Raw genomic sequence first — 14,891 nt, forward strand, 5'->3', positions numbered from 1 at the left:
AAGGTGGCACAGATGTGCCTAATACCACTTAGTTTACTTGTGCAGCTGGGCTGTCCATGAGGCAGACTTTGACTGTGGCAGCAAAAGGGTTTATCCAATCAGCCTGCCATAGTCTGGAGCCCCCACAGAGATGAGGAAGTCCCGCCCCTTACAACACAGCCTTGGAGACTTGTACCCAAGGCTATTGTAGCTTTTGTGGATCCCTCTCCTCAGCAGGTGGCAGCATAGGGCAAGTGCTGTGTGCAGGTGTATTTGAAGCCTCACCTGTCTCAGTCATGCTAATATTCAGAAAACGTGTACGGTAACCCAAAAGCAATTTTAGGAATGTTAAAATCTGCTCAGCTAAAGCCCAACTCCATTGGGCTTTTCCTTCAACTGTCATCAGCAGTGGCCATTCTGTCAGGAGTGGGACAAGGATGGGATGAGACAGTAGTGCCTCTCCCTCATTACAAGAACTTTTTAACAAAGAAAGAATGCTTGTGTTTTCTTTCTTCCTCCTCCAGTCCTTTTTTCCTTTTGTATCATGCCTCTTAGATCATAATGCTTAGCACAGGAACTGTCTTCTCACTGAAATTAGTTAAACCACCTTTTTTTTTGCAGGAGGAGAATGAAGAGTAGGATAAAAATGTTTTAAGTAAATAACGAAGCCTGATCTTGAAAGGATCCATTATCCCTAGCTATAATTTATTTCCTAGATAAAAAGGTGTCATGATTCTTTACAAAGACACTCAGATTTCCTCTGGGGCAAAGAGAGCTCTATAAGCATCCACCAGAAATGCTTTCCCCAAGGCAATGGCGTAGCGTGGGTTGTCAGCACCCGGGGCAAGGCAAGTAATTTGCGCCCCCTAACCCGTGGATTTCAGCACTCGAGTCTCGAGCGCACCCCCCCAGATGTTGCGCCCGCCCCCCCTGCACCCCCACACTACGCCACTGCCCCAAGGACATATTTATTGGGACAATTACGAACAGTGAGGCCTGTACCTGTCATAGCAATGTATTGAAGAGAGAGTCAGAGCTTAGTGGTAGAGCTGCTGCTTTGCATGCAGAAACCCCCAAGTTCAATCTCCAGGCAGAGCTCAGAAAGTCCCCTGCTTGATTTCTTGGAGGGTTGCTGCCAGTCACTGCAGACAATACTGAGCTAGACTATGTTTAAATATGCAATGCTAAACACACTTCCTAGAGAGTAAACCATTGGGACTGGTGAAGCAGAAGGCAGGGAACCCAAAACAGGGGCAGCCTTTGGTAATCGTTGGTAATATGGCACCCTGAGGGAGCCCAAAATTTGGTGCCCCCAAATGGATCTTCTCAACTATGGATCTTTTCAATTTTGTGCTTCCTTGGCTCAGCGCCCTGTGCAGGGAAGCCACCCACACTGCCCTAAATCTTAAATCTGATGCTGCCCAACATCAAGTGCATCTGGAGCCCATGACAGGCAGGGCTAATAACTCACTTAATTTTGCCCGCCTCCACCGCCTCCTCCTCTCTTCCTGAATTCTGAAAGGGCAGGACTGAGGTGGAGGCGGCAACTGGCCGTGGGTGCCACCCCCTGGACCAGTTTGCAAGTGAGAAAGGCAGGCAGATCGGCGGGGGTGGCTGAGGATAGAATGAGGTCGGTGGGCAGTGCCCCATTTGCCCTGTCCTTGGCAATAGGAGCCCAGGCTGAGCCCTGTTACAAATGTAGCCCTGCTGTCTAGTCTCAGACGTGGCGAGCGCCCCACAGAGCCTCCTCGAGAGAAAATCGCTCTCACCACCTTTTTCTCCCCAGCGTAGCTGAAAGAGGAGGAAGCAACTGGTATGAGGGGCTTCCGGATGGGAAACATGGGAGCAGGAAGGTGAACTTCAATGCGGCATAGCCCATCCGGCGAGGTTTGGGGGTGCTACCCAGATACTAGAAGCACGGGTGCTTAATTCGGATTAGTGCCGCTACCCCGGGAGGCCCATACCGAGCGGCTCCACGAGGAGTACAGCTTCAGGACGTGCTGGTGCCGAAGGGCTTTTCAAGGGGTTCGTGCAGAAAGGCACCACAGCCCCCTCGCCTCCCCACCCCTTCACGTGAAGCACGGCAGAGGGGATTTCCCCATTCAGGAGGAAAAGGCAAGATTGCCTGTAAGCAGAAAACTAGTCTCGCAGTTGCAGAGGAAGGGTTCTCGCTACGCCGCTACTTTTCTCCTTGCAAGGAGCAGAGAAACACTACGGCACGTCCCTCTCCTCCTCCCCCGCTTCGGGTTTAGTGGGGGCTCTGGCTTGGCCTGAGGAAAAGAGTGACGCTAGCGTGGAGCCCCGCCCCTCTTCACACATGGGGCGGAGCCTCGTTTTAGGGCGGGGCATCGCACCTGCCTGAGCCGAGTGCGCGCCGAGGGCCAGAAACTGCCTAGCGCTCGACGCTTGCGCTTGCACGATGGCAATGCTGCAGCCAGTGCCGGGACGCCCGTCGGGGCTTTGCTTATTCCTGCTGCTCTTACAGGTAAGAGGGACCTCATGGGGCGCTGCTCGGCGAGAGGGTACGTCCAGCCTCCCCGCTGCCGCTGAAGCCCACCCTGCTCTCGGGGAAGGAGCCTTTCTCCTTTCTTCAAACTATTTCTGTTAAAACTTTTGGGCTAAGTGTAGTGCACAGATATATGTATAGATAGCTAATAATAATAATAATAATGTAGTAAACGGGCGACGGGCGGGGAAGTTTTGTGGAGAGAACATAAGCTTGCAGTGTTGCATCCCACAGTTTGAAATACTGTAAAGGTCACAGTTTCAAACATCGTCCTTCTCTGAAGCTGTGGTACAATAAAGATATTATTATATGTTATCCCAAAATAACTTTCCAGAAGGAAGTAGGAGTCAGTGGTGGGCTGCAGTCATGTTCCTTTTGGACCACATGAATTATAAAACAATACATCTTCTTCTGAAAACTATATTTTTGGTTGTGGAAGGTTTATTTGACTTAGTTGTCAGTCAAGACAGTGGTCCAGATTTGTCTCCTTTCAGGTTACAATTTGCTTGTTTCCAGTTTCTTGCTACCACTGTACATGCCAGAAAGGTTCATATGATTTGAAGAGAAACCAGAACGTGAAATCGACATTATTTGAAACCTGTTGTGATTTCTTCCTTAGTGAAAATGTATAAGAGAGCCATTAAGGGGGCTGGTGCTAAAGTTTGTCCTGTATTTAATGTAATGTAATTTCACAAAAACCTTTTGCCCAGAACCCCTTTATTAAAGGGTTATGTCCACCACATATGTTAGAATGTACCTGGATCTCCCCCTTGCAGCACGATAGATGAGTTATCAAGGTGTGAGGAATCGGTACCACCTTTGTGCCAATTTAAATGAATGCTCTTTTACTTTCGTTGGAGAGAAATGAAAGGATCCTTTCCCATGTAATTGTTCATAAACTTGCCTCTCATTGTTCTTGTATCATAAGAGACCCTCTGACCGTCATTGGGGCCCCTAAAAACATTCCCCCTGCCCCAACCAAGATAGATACTAAAGAGTTATGTGAGTAGCCTTGGTTAGAAAGTTTGAAAGAGACATGGGCAAAATGCTTAACTATCACAGGTGGAAGGATTTGGGTGCTCTCCCCGACTCACCACGAAAAAAGTTCTATCAGGCAGGCTTAAAAGTGGCTGCTTTCCTTGAAGCTCAAGGGAGGTGGTTTTTGCTGCCTCTTGATTCATCCTTATTTTTCCTGCATGCTAGGCTGGAAGGTGGCTTTGTGAGGAGACGGCAGCCCATTGTCAACCAGGCTTCAGTCAACAGACTTACACTTTCAATGTGCCCCGGTCTAACTTGGAAAGATATCGTGTGTTGGGCAAGGGTAAGAGATTTTTCTTAATACTCCCTCTCTCCTTAAGATTTCTATTTGTGGGTGGGGCATTCTGCCTTTACTTGTCCATAATCGCAGAATAACCTTGTCAAATTTGCTGTGTAGCCCAGTCTCTTTCTTTAAAACATAGTAATGTATTTAGGGGGCTGGATTCATCATTCTGCTAAGTATGCTAAAGAGCAGAGCCCAAGCCCCCTGCTGTGATGTCACTGTCTGGGAGTTTCCAGGGACAAGAAAGTGCCCTGTTTCCTTAATGTTATTGCAGCTCATTCTTCTGGCGAAGGATGACTCACAAGTGATAAGTGTGAACAATCCTGTGAGAAAAAACAGGCTGTAGAACCCATAAGGTAAATACAAATAATAACAGAAATTACATGCCCCGGGCTTCGGCTCACTTGCAGATTCACTGGATGATTACTTCCTCCTTCCGTAAGGGGAAACTGATTGACTGCTGGGCAAGCTATTCTTTAGTCTGTAAAATGGGTATAACAACTTGCCTTTCAAGGTGATAGGGATAATGAAAAGGCTATTCTGCGAAGCACAAAAAGTGCAAGTTTATGAATGATAAATGGAAGAAAGTTGGTGAATCTAGACTCTCAGCTCAGCTGCATATGAATATGTGGCCAGCTGGGAGCACAGATTGCCACCTAAGAAGCTCTGAAGCTCTCATATTTGGGGCAAGTTAGTGGTACCAGGTTTTTGCCCCTTAATCTGAAGCACTGCTGTTGTCTGCTTGTGACTGGACTGGAGGAGACTGCTCTTCAGTCCTCTGGTATAAACCTAAGTAGTTTATAGAGACAGAAGGAGACATTTTGAGCCACCAAAGTGTTAACAAGAAGTTCAGGTAGCTTCAAACCTGCCCTTTCCCCCTCCAGCGATTCAAGGTGGAGCCTGATGGTAGGGAGACGCTGACTTGTTCCAACCCGCAGCTGCTGGGTGTGTTGCTTGTGTTTGTTCATCTGAACTTTGACTATCGCTCTTGACTGGTTACCTGGCAGCCCAATCAGGGGCTTCCTGCTTTTCTGCTTATCGTAGTTTCGTTAGCGTGACGAGGCGGGCTGCGGGCCATGTCAATAATCCTTTGTGAATCATTTACCTTGTTTCACATGGAATCGGCTTGGAGTCTTATTTTCCGTTCTGCTGTGAAAAAGATTGGCTCTTGACTGTTGACCTTGGCTGGTGATCATGAAATAATCCTGAATTTGAGCTGGCTTTGCAGGTCGCTATCCTATGTCCTGACCTCTTCTTCTCCATGTCCTCTTACCCTGGTTGAATGCAAGGCCAGACCCCTGAAATCATCATCATCATCATGCTAATGCAGCTTTTATTATTGGCATTTAATCAAATAAAGGTTAAGACAGCCAAACTTTTAAGTAACAGATCTTACTAGTAATGTCAAGAATTTAAAAAAGAGAGGCTTTTGAAAGTCTTGCCCTTCCCCATGTTCTTTCTTGCCAGTTACTAAAATCCATTCTTATAGAGACTCAGATCATAGCAACACTATTAGTGAATGTGGGGACAGTGGAACAAAGCGTTCACAAATGTTGTGCAACACAGGTTTTTGGCTGCCCTGTGCTGTCTGGGGTTGATGGGAGTTGTAGTCCAAAACATCTAGACTTGTGAAGGTCATACTTTGCTCCTGTGAAAGGGAAAGGGCTCACTTTTTCAGTGGTGATTAACTGATTTTAAAGGGACAGATTTAAGCCTCAGGTAAGCAAGCTAAACTTGACTCAGGTTCTTGGCAAGAATGTGGTACACACCCAATGCAGTTGATCTTAACTGCAAAGTGGAGTTAGCACACTTGTCTCAAAATGCAGACAAAGTGGGAGGGAGAGACATACTTATTTTCGTTCTTAGTGCTAAGTTGGATAAGGCAGAGGGGGAAGCAGAGAAAGTTGTATAAATGCACATATTGCTCATCATCACAATGAAGCTAATGACATGAGCTTAGAAAATACTTTATTGGCTTCCAACAGACCAGAGACTCTGGCATTCTGAAACATTTTTCCAGAATTGGAAACCTGTTTGTGGTTAACTGTGAAAGTGTAAAGACTGTTAAAAGGCACATGAGTCCTGAAGGAAACCAACAATTGGCATAGCTGATGGCAGAACACTGGATGTTTAGCAGCCAGACATGTAAATAACAACTGCCCACTTTCTGCTAGAATGGTGTATCTTTTTTGTTTATAAGCATTTTTGTTCATTAATATCGTCTTTAGTGTATCTTAGTGCAGGGTGCAAGAGTTGCTGTATTGATCCTGGAACTAGAGCAGTCATCGCTCAGTAGAAAAGCACCTGCTTGCAAGTGGAAAGTACCAGTTTCAATCCCAGGCACTGCCAACTTGTAGTGCTAGGAAGAACCTTGGGAAACCACTGCCAGTCAGAATTGGCAGGACCAGGCACTCCTTAATAGTCTTAAAGAGTAAGTGAGTGTCTCTGTTTTGTGCCATACTATGGTGCTACTTAGTGGAGGATTCTGCAAGCTTTTGAATTGCGCAGAACTCTTCATCAGGACATCGAAGGATATCACTACCTATTTGGATGTACTTGATTGCCCTTTACCTTCTCCCCCCACACCACACCCAGTTAAAGAGGACAGTGGGTGGCCTACCGATGATGACACAATGCCTCTGCGTGTGAATATGCATGCAATACTTCCTGCTTGTTTTTGTATTGCAAAATTAGAGGGAAGCTGAGTCAGGTTGTTGTGTGCGTGTGCGTGTGTAAATTGCACTTGTGCCTCCCACAATTGAACTGCTTATCACAGGCTTTTGGGGGTTGTTGCCAGTGAGTCAGTGCTGGTGATTTCCTGCTATGGTAACAAATCTGAGAGTTGCTTGGCGTTGTGGTGAAAGGACTGAGCTGCAACCAAGGAAGTAATCTGGTTGAACCTCAGCTTTGCTGCAAACTCACTAGGCTACCTTGGGCAGTATGCATCTGTATACCAGTGGCTAGAAACTGTCGGACAGGAGAGTGCACTTGTGCTCAGGTCCCACTTGCTGGTTTCCCACAGGCATCTGGTTGGCCACTGTGAGAACAGAATGCTGGACTAGATGAACCATTGGCCTGAGCCAGCAGGTGGTTCTTATGTTCTAATGGTTAGCAGTCCGCTCCAGCTCAGTCTCTGTCACCCGATCTGCAATATTGGGGGAGTTAATAATACCGATCTACCTTATAGGGTTGCTGTATAGTGCCTGCAAAGCACTTTGTGCACTTGAAAGAACTATACAAAGTGTTTACAGGTAACTCACAGCTCAGGCACATTTAACTGGTGCGCATTCAGCACATTTGTGTTTGGTAAATTAAAATGAATAAATACCGTATTTTTTGCTCTATAAGACTCACTTTTTCCCTCCTAAAAAGTAAGGGGAAATGTGTGTGCGTCTTATGGAGCGAATGCAGGCTGCGCAGCTATCCCAGAAGCCAGAACAGCAAGAGGGATTGCTGCTTTCACTGCACAGCGATCCCTCTTGCTGTTCTGGCTTCTGAGATGCAGAATATTTTTTTTCTTGTTTTCCTCCTCCAAAAACTAGGTGCGTCTTGTGGTCTGGTGCATCTTATAGAGCGAAAAATACGGTAAACAGGGGGCTCAAAAGCGGGCAGGCATCTGGGGGGGGGGAAAAGACTTTGACAATCCCACCCACCATTGAACTCAGTGTGTTTTGACTATACATAAGTTTTGGCTTTAGGTGCTTTCCCCAAAATGTAACCCTATCATAAGTTGAGAGTCACCTGCATGAGATACTGTGATGCTGACCTGAGCCAAATGGTACCACTTTAGAGGTTTTTAAGGCTCCCACTTTGATGAAAGGGAACATGACAATGAAACAGTTACGTTTAGGAAAGCACCCCAAACTCTCCCTGGAATCTAGGAAGCTCCATGGAAGTGAAGTTGCATTTTTTGCCAGATGGCGCCTGAAAGATCTGTCTAGGTATTTGTGGGTGAGTTAGAGCCTTATTGCTCACCGCCTTGGCCTTGGCCAACTCCTGATAAGGCTGCCCAAGATAAAGGTCCACTGCTGAATCCATTTGAAAGGCTGTCCAGTTGAAGTTAGGGCCATAGGAAGCTGGAAGCTTCAGATCATTCGCCTATCTAGTTCAGTATTGTCTATGCTGACTGGCAGCAATGGCTGTCCAGGTTTTCAGGCAGGGAACCTTCCCAGTCCTCACTGGAGATGATTCTTCCAGGCATTGAACTCAAGACCTTTTGATATGCAGAGCAGATGCTCAGCCACAGCCCTTCCTCAACAGTGAGCGGCCAGACAACAGGCATGCAGGGCACCCAGGGAACAGCCTTTTCGATCGTGTATTGCTATCTAAATTATAGTTAGGAATTTTAAAATTGTGCATCTATGCATATAAATTAGTGTATGCAAATGATATTTAAATGTATGTTTTGTTTTCCAATTGTAATTGGCAACCTGGTGCCTGCCTTTCATATGTTTTGGATTACAGCTTCCACCAGTCCCAGCCAGCACATCGGCTGCGGCTATTGGAAGCTGTATTTCAAAGCATGTGAAAAAGTACAAGGCTGGGTTCTAAGTTTGTCCTCCAACAAGAGTTGTAAGACAACAGTAGCTAAAGGTGTATTGCTCCTTGTAGGAGGCCTTTTGGTATGAGGGGACTGGTTTTTTCTCCTCCAGACATCTTTGTATTTGCTGGTTGGTGGAAATAAATATGGACAGTGTCCCTTTGTTCTTGTCTGGGGCAAAACACTCAGTGCCTCCCCCGCAGCAGCTGCTGCTCTGTGCAGTGGGCTGCACTGTTTCCACCAGGGTGGAGATACAGAACAGGTATGCCAGTATTTGAGCAGGCATGTGGAAGCTTTGAGATGTACATGGGCAATTGCCTGATGAAGTCTGTGTGACTTAAAAGCTTGCATAATTCTGTATCACCTTGAGCTTTTCCCGAAGAGCTATGATCTTTTTTGGGGTGGTGGATGTGATATCCACAATATTCTCTCTCCTTTCACTGAGTAGGTGAAAGCGAGTAAACTCTAATCTATTTGGGATCTGGTGCACACACTGGCTGGGCACAGGGTTTTAAATTAAGTAGCACTTAAGCCCCAGAGGGGTGCACCTGGGCAGCCCTTTAGCCGAGCTCTTTCAGATGTGGCAGCCAAGACAGGGATTGATGATAGGGTGAGATCCCCCAGCCCTGCTAATCCTCAGAGGTGCTGCACTTCAAAGTCCCTTGATTGGAGCAAAGGGCTTTCCGCAGGCCTAACAAACTGGCCTGTAATTAGGCAATAATCTCTCTATCTCTCTTGTGTGCATTTTTTCAGCAGGTGTGTGTCTCTGTCTGTGTAGCCATTCCTTGTTTCTGTCACCCAGCTGGAGCTAAACTCAGCTTGAGGGTTGTAACACTGGTTAATTTAAAGAGCCCTGTTCGCACAGAGAGAGAGAGTGAGAGTGTGTGTTTGTATTTTGAGGAACTTCTCTGACTGGGTTGGAAACTTATCCCCTTTTTTTAATCAAGGGACTGATCGACTACAGCTGACCCTGTTTGTTTTGCACTAAAGTGTGCTCCCCCAGGAAGTAGTGGAAGGTGGCAGTAACTCCCCAAAACTTGAGTAGGATTCTGGGGCTGAAAAATTCACCTGGCCAGCCAGATTTCCTGCCCTGGTGCAAGTTTCAGCCCTGCTCACATGACAAACTCCCCCCACCAGCAGCTTCAGATTAAAACTGTGTCCTAGATTCAGAGGAGAGGAAAATGCATTCCTGGTCCTTTCTGCAGGAACAAAATAGTCCTGGAGTGTAAAAGTGAAACCTGTCCAGTGAGCTTCCTCGAATCCCCTGAGAGGTTCTGGCCCTCCCTTTTGCTTTGTTCCCTTGTTGATTTTGATCTGGAATGACATGTGCCAAAAAAAATGGATTCATGTGACTTTGGAGAGAGTCACTGATTTCCCAGGCTAGAGAGCGTCAGATTCCGAGCCCCTGATGGCTCACTTCCACCCACTGAATTTCTGTCTGTGTTCAAACATGACAGCCACCTGAATCAGTTTTCAGGTGAAACACTTGTTCTGTGAGTTTCAAAGTCATGGCGAAACTCCAGGGTGATGTCACTGCTCAAACACAGAGCCTGTGTCTCGATGCAAGAGGAGAGTGGGGCAACCATGTCTGGTCACACCGTTTGTCTGTCCTCCTTCCTTCATCGACCATTTCAGATGACGGAGTCTGTATTTTTGCCATTGAGTATAGAATTTAACCACAGAGATATGCATGGTTGAAATGCAGCAGCTGATGCTACAAGTTGGCGTCCCAACAGATGCCAGGTGAGATCTTATTGGATCCACTTTGGTTGTATTAAGTGCTTGAGCTCCAGAGATGGGCAGAACTCCAACTTATAAGGAAGCTGTCTTTGTTCTAAATCAGTATCTGGTGGCAGTAACAGACTGGATAAGGGTAAATAAGTTGATATTTAAGACAGAGGTACCTGGTCAGTTGGAAGATTGATCAGGGAGTAGGGCTTCAGCTCCCCTTGTGGACTCAGCATTGCAGTTTGGGTGCACTCCTGTATTCTGCCCTGAACCTGTTATCCAGCTTTCAGCAGTTGCCAGGAGTGCATTTGTACAATTATGGCTCATGCACCAACTATGTCTGTTTCTTGAGATGTCAGATCTGGCCACAGTGATGCTTCAACTGGTCCAGAAGCTTCAACTGGTCCAGAATGCTGCAGTCAGTCTGCTGACTGGGGCTGGATACAGGAAGCATGTTTCCCCCTGGGCACAATTCAAGATGCTGGTTATGACATATAAAGCCCTCTATAGCTTGGGCCTGGGTTACTTGAAAGATCACTTCTCCTTTTCTGCACCTGCCTGGGTGCCGAGTTCCTCAGATGAGCACCTTCTCTGGCTCCCATCAACATCGGAAACATGGTTAGTGGTGACATGAGAGTCTTTTCTGTAGCTGCTCCGATATAGTGGAATTTCCTCCCAAGAGAGGATAGAGTTGCTCCCTTGTTATCTTTCTGACAGCAGCTTAAAGGTAAAGGGACCCCTGACCATTAAGTCCAGTTGCGGACGACTCTGGGGTTGCGGCTCTCATCTCGCTTTACTGGCTGAGGGAGCCAGCGTTTGTCTGCAGACAGCTTCTGGGTCATGTGGCCAGCACGATTAAGCCACTTCTGGTGAACCAGAGCAGCGCATGGAAACACCATTTACCTTCCCGCCGGAGCGGTACCTATTTATCTAATTGCACTTGACATGCTTTCAAACTGCTAAGTGGGCAGGGGCTGGGACCGAACAACGGGAGCTCACCCTGTCACGGGGATTCAAACTGCTAACCTTCTGATTGGCAAGCCCTAGGCTCAGTGGTTTAGACCACAACGCTTAGGACCTTCCTATTCAGACAGGCCTATAGAAACTAGGTGCAGGTGATGTTGACCACTGCGCTGACTGGTATTTTAGTGCTGGTTCTAAATGTGCTTTATTGTATTTTAATGATTGTTTTTAGCTCAGTTTCATTACTTTGACTCGTTTCATTACTTTCATTACTTTGACTCGTTTTTATTACTTTGTACATTACGAGGACATTTTAAATATGTTGTAAACCACCTTGAATCCCAGTTTGGGAGAAAGGTGAGATAGAAAGGCATTGGATAAATGAATAAATAATATTGGAAACTGTTGATTCTGTGCATAGGGAAGTGAAGTCTTGTTTTGGTCCTGTCGTCTTCTGGTGCCCCATCCTGGACTGGGGACATGGGGAGATGACTCTCCTCAGGGAGTGGGATTCTCCAGGGTGGTGCTACCCATATTTGGTGCTGTGTGAAAGAATTCTTGGTTTCTCAGGCATTTACAGTCAGGAGCCACAGCTAATGCTTTCGGGTGTGGGTGTTCTTTGAAGCTGATAACAAGCCACAACCAGGGGCATGGGTCTGCTTTCTTGCTGTCTATTATTTGCTGGGGCTTTCTCTTTCCATACCAGAGGAATTAAAACTCGGTGAATGCCTCATTCTCTTTTCCTGAGCAGAGCAGCAGAAGGCCCAAGAAGCAAGTTTGTTTTTTCAAAGAAGAGTGAGTCATTTTAGCCCTCAATGAACCGAAGATAAGGTCTTTATTTCATGCGTGGGGCAGAGGTATGGGAACTTTGGCCCTGATAATGTATGCCATGGCTGCTCCCTTTTCTCTCTCTCCCCACCGCTCCACCCCGCCAAAATATCCACACCGAGTCTCCAGACTTTGTTTTGAGAAAATGGAATGAGATTCAAGGCCAGGCCAGCTGTTCTTGCAAATCCATCATTCACAGCAGAGAAATTCAGTCTGGAGGATGCTGAGAGAAGGGGGAGCAATGGTGCACACCCCCCCCATCTTGCCAAGGGTCATAATAGAGTAGCCTCCCTTGGATGTTGTGGGGCAGCTGCTTGAGGCATAAACATCCTGAGGTGCCCAGTCCTAGTTAGACCTGTGTGTTGTGCTGCTACTGTGGTGTCCACTTCAGTGTCTTTAGGAAAACAGGGACGCTCTCCTTCCATTAAGCACTTAAGGGGTTCCGTCCTAAATGGAAGCTGGTGTCATGAAGATACCATAGGCGGCTTTTTCTTTCTGCAGTGTAATTATTTCCAAACTGCTCCCTTTTGAGGTGGAAATAATGCTGTCGTGTTTTGATGCCCAGATGCTTTTCTTTCACAACTTTTGCCTTTCTGGATTTCAGAATTATGAAATTCAGAGTAGACCTATTGAAATTAAGGAACCTAAGTTAGTCATGTCCATTAATTTGAATGGGTCAACTCAGAATAGAACTAACATTGGAAACAGCCCAATATATTTTGCAAGAGAGATGCATATATCCATAAAAATATTCTAATTTAATTTTTTTAAAAACCTTTTAGGTAGTGATTTCATAATTGGTTTTATTTTTTTGTAGTTAGTAGAACCCTATAGATCTGGTTTTGAATTTGTTCACTGTTACATCATGATACAAACCAGGTTTCAAATCCACACTTGGCCATGAAGCTCCTTGGGCCCAGCTGCTGCCTTTCAGCCAAACCTACCTCACAGGGTTGTTGTGGGGATTAAATGAGGGGAGAACCATGTATACGACCTCGGGCTTCTTGGAGAAAAAGCTGGGATATAAATGCAAAAACACACAACCCTATTCATTTTAAAGAAGATAAATGTCCATGCTTTTATATTGTATTTTTATGCTGTGAACCGCCCTAAGATCTACAAGTACAGGGCGGTATACAAATCTAGTAAATAATAATAATATTTTTCTCCAGCAAACCCTGAAGGGCACATATTAGTAGAACATTATTTCATTTATTTATTTAATAATACTCTACTTAATGCCAAAATTGGCTTTACAAGTATAAAAACCATTATGCATATAGTAAAATATAAGCACCCAGAATCAAACTACACAATCAAGCAATCCCTATTAAAACATAGCCGTATTTGCAGGTGCCCTTGGTCGACAGATTACCAATTGACAATGTGTGATACTTGTTAAAAATATTCATGAGAATATGAGAATCATGATTAAGATCCACCATATTCTACACACACACAGATAAATCCAGTTAAGACCATACATTTTGTTAATTAAAAACATACTTCTGGATTCTTTGCAGATGCACCAGACAATGATTTCATGTTGTTTCATGCAGGCTTTGCTGTGCAGCTTAGTGAAGGCCAGTGTATGGTCTGATCTTGGGCTCAGTTTTGCAGAGGGGTTTACATGCATTTTGGAACCTCTCATGTGCTGGTTCACGTACTTCTGAATGGAGATAACACGGGAGCTTCTGCATGAGGTGCTCTGTCAGTGAACAGCAGCCCTTCTCACCCCCCCACCTTTTTAGAGGAAGCTGCCTTATTTCAGGTCCAATTGTTGGTCCATCCCAGCACTGTCTCCTCTGACTGGGGTTTCTAGCAGAGGAAGCTCTCTCCCATCACCTGCCCGCCCTATTGTGCCTTGAACCTGGCAATGCTGCCAGGCAGGGATTGAACTTGGAATTTCCCACCTGCAACGCTCCCACTGAGCTATGACAACTCCCCTACTTTCTTCTTTTCTCTGCCTGGATGTTCCAATAAACATGGGGAGAGATTCTGTGCTGGGATTCTGGTGCTGCTTTTAACACCCTCTAGCAAATGCATAGTGCGTCCTTGGAGCCACTGGGTGGGGAGGGTGACAGCCTCTGATTCAGGGCCTGCTGGATCCTGCCTAGGCATGGCGCAGTAGGAATGTGCTCTGCTTCAGAAGTAGGGCAGCTGGAGGAACCGGCTTAGCGCTGCTCTCTTCCTCTGAGCAAAGTGGAGTCCATTCAAAGCTGATGCGGAATATGCCATCCATCACATATGTCTTCTATCTCATTGCCTAGCACCCAGGCTTAGCGCTGGAGCCAAGTTTGCATGCAAAGGGAGGGTTCTTGGTCCTGAGTGCCTCCAGGGGCAGCAATCTTTTTCCAACCGGGAAGCTGCTGGGGTGCTGCCAGCACTGGGAAAGGAGTGTTCAGGTGTCCCTCAAAACAGCCACACCTTTGTAATAGAAATGCATTTTGTAGAAAAAAGAAAGGAAAGGTGCCAGCAAGGAGAAGCTTCCCAGAGACAGAGTGAGGGCAGAGGGAGAGAACACAAACACACATGCATGCACACACAAAAAACAAGTCGCATGACTGAGATTCCCCCTGGAAAAATCTACAACTGGCACAACCCACTTTGTCCTTCCACAAGCCCCCATTCCTTTAATAGGAATTGGGGCAGAACAGCTCTCTCCAGGGTGCCCAAAGTATCCTTGTAATACATGTGATCTAGAAAAGGGTTAACATGGTGAAGGGAGATATTCTTTCGGAAGCTGTCTCCAAGAAGAAAGGAAAGAACCACCATCATCCCCAGCAGCAGCACTCCCAAATAGGCCTGGCTGTGGGCCCAGGGAAGTGTTCAATGGTTATTGAGTTTCTTATATTTTGTTGGGAGCTGCCGAGAGTGGCTGGGGAAACCCAGTCAGACGGGTGGTATATAAATAATAAAATGATGATGATGATGATGATGATGATGCACCTGTTTTGCATAGCAAAGGATGTTCCCAAGTCCAGTTTGCAACTTCACAGGTAGCAAGAACTTTCTCTGTCTGGGGT

General features: G+C 46.2%; 1 protein-coding gene and 1 long non-coding RNA gene across 2 annotated transcripts in view; both read left to right on the forward strand.

Moving 5' to 3' along the window:
* Positions 1-1,558: 1,558 nt before the first annotated feature.
* Positions 1,559-14,891, forward strand: part of LOC310768310 (B-cadherin-like) — a 31,124-nt gene continuing 17,791 nt past the window's right edge. Inside the window, exons 1-2 of the mRNA XM_083626240.1 lie at positions 1,559-2,464; positions 3,689-3,806. Of these exons, the coding sequence (XP_083482366.1) occupies positions 2,399-2,464; positions 3,689-3,806 (184 nt within the window). The 5' untranslated portion in view covers positions 1,559-2,398. The remainder of the gene's footprint in view (positions 2,465-3,688; positions 3,807-14,891) is intronic.
* Positions 3,823-10,916, forward strand: LOC310768393. The gene is made up of 3 exons (XR_014551305.1): positions 3,823-6,804; positions 6,937-7,135; positions 7,400-10,916. It is a non-coding gene; the product is annotated as an uncharacterized lncRNA (long non-coding RNA).

Source organism: Podarcis filfolensis (assembly GCF_964270895.1).
Source record: "Podarcis filfolensis genome assembly, chromosome: 8".
Taxonomy (NCBI): domain Eukaryota; kingdom Metazoa; phylum Chordata; class Lepidosauria; order Squamata; family Lacertidae; genus Podarcis; species Podarcis filfolensis.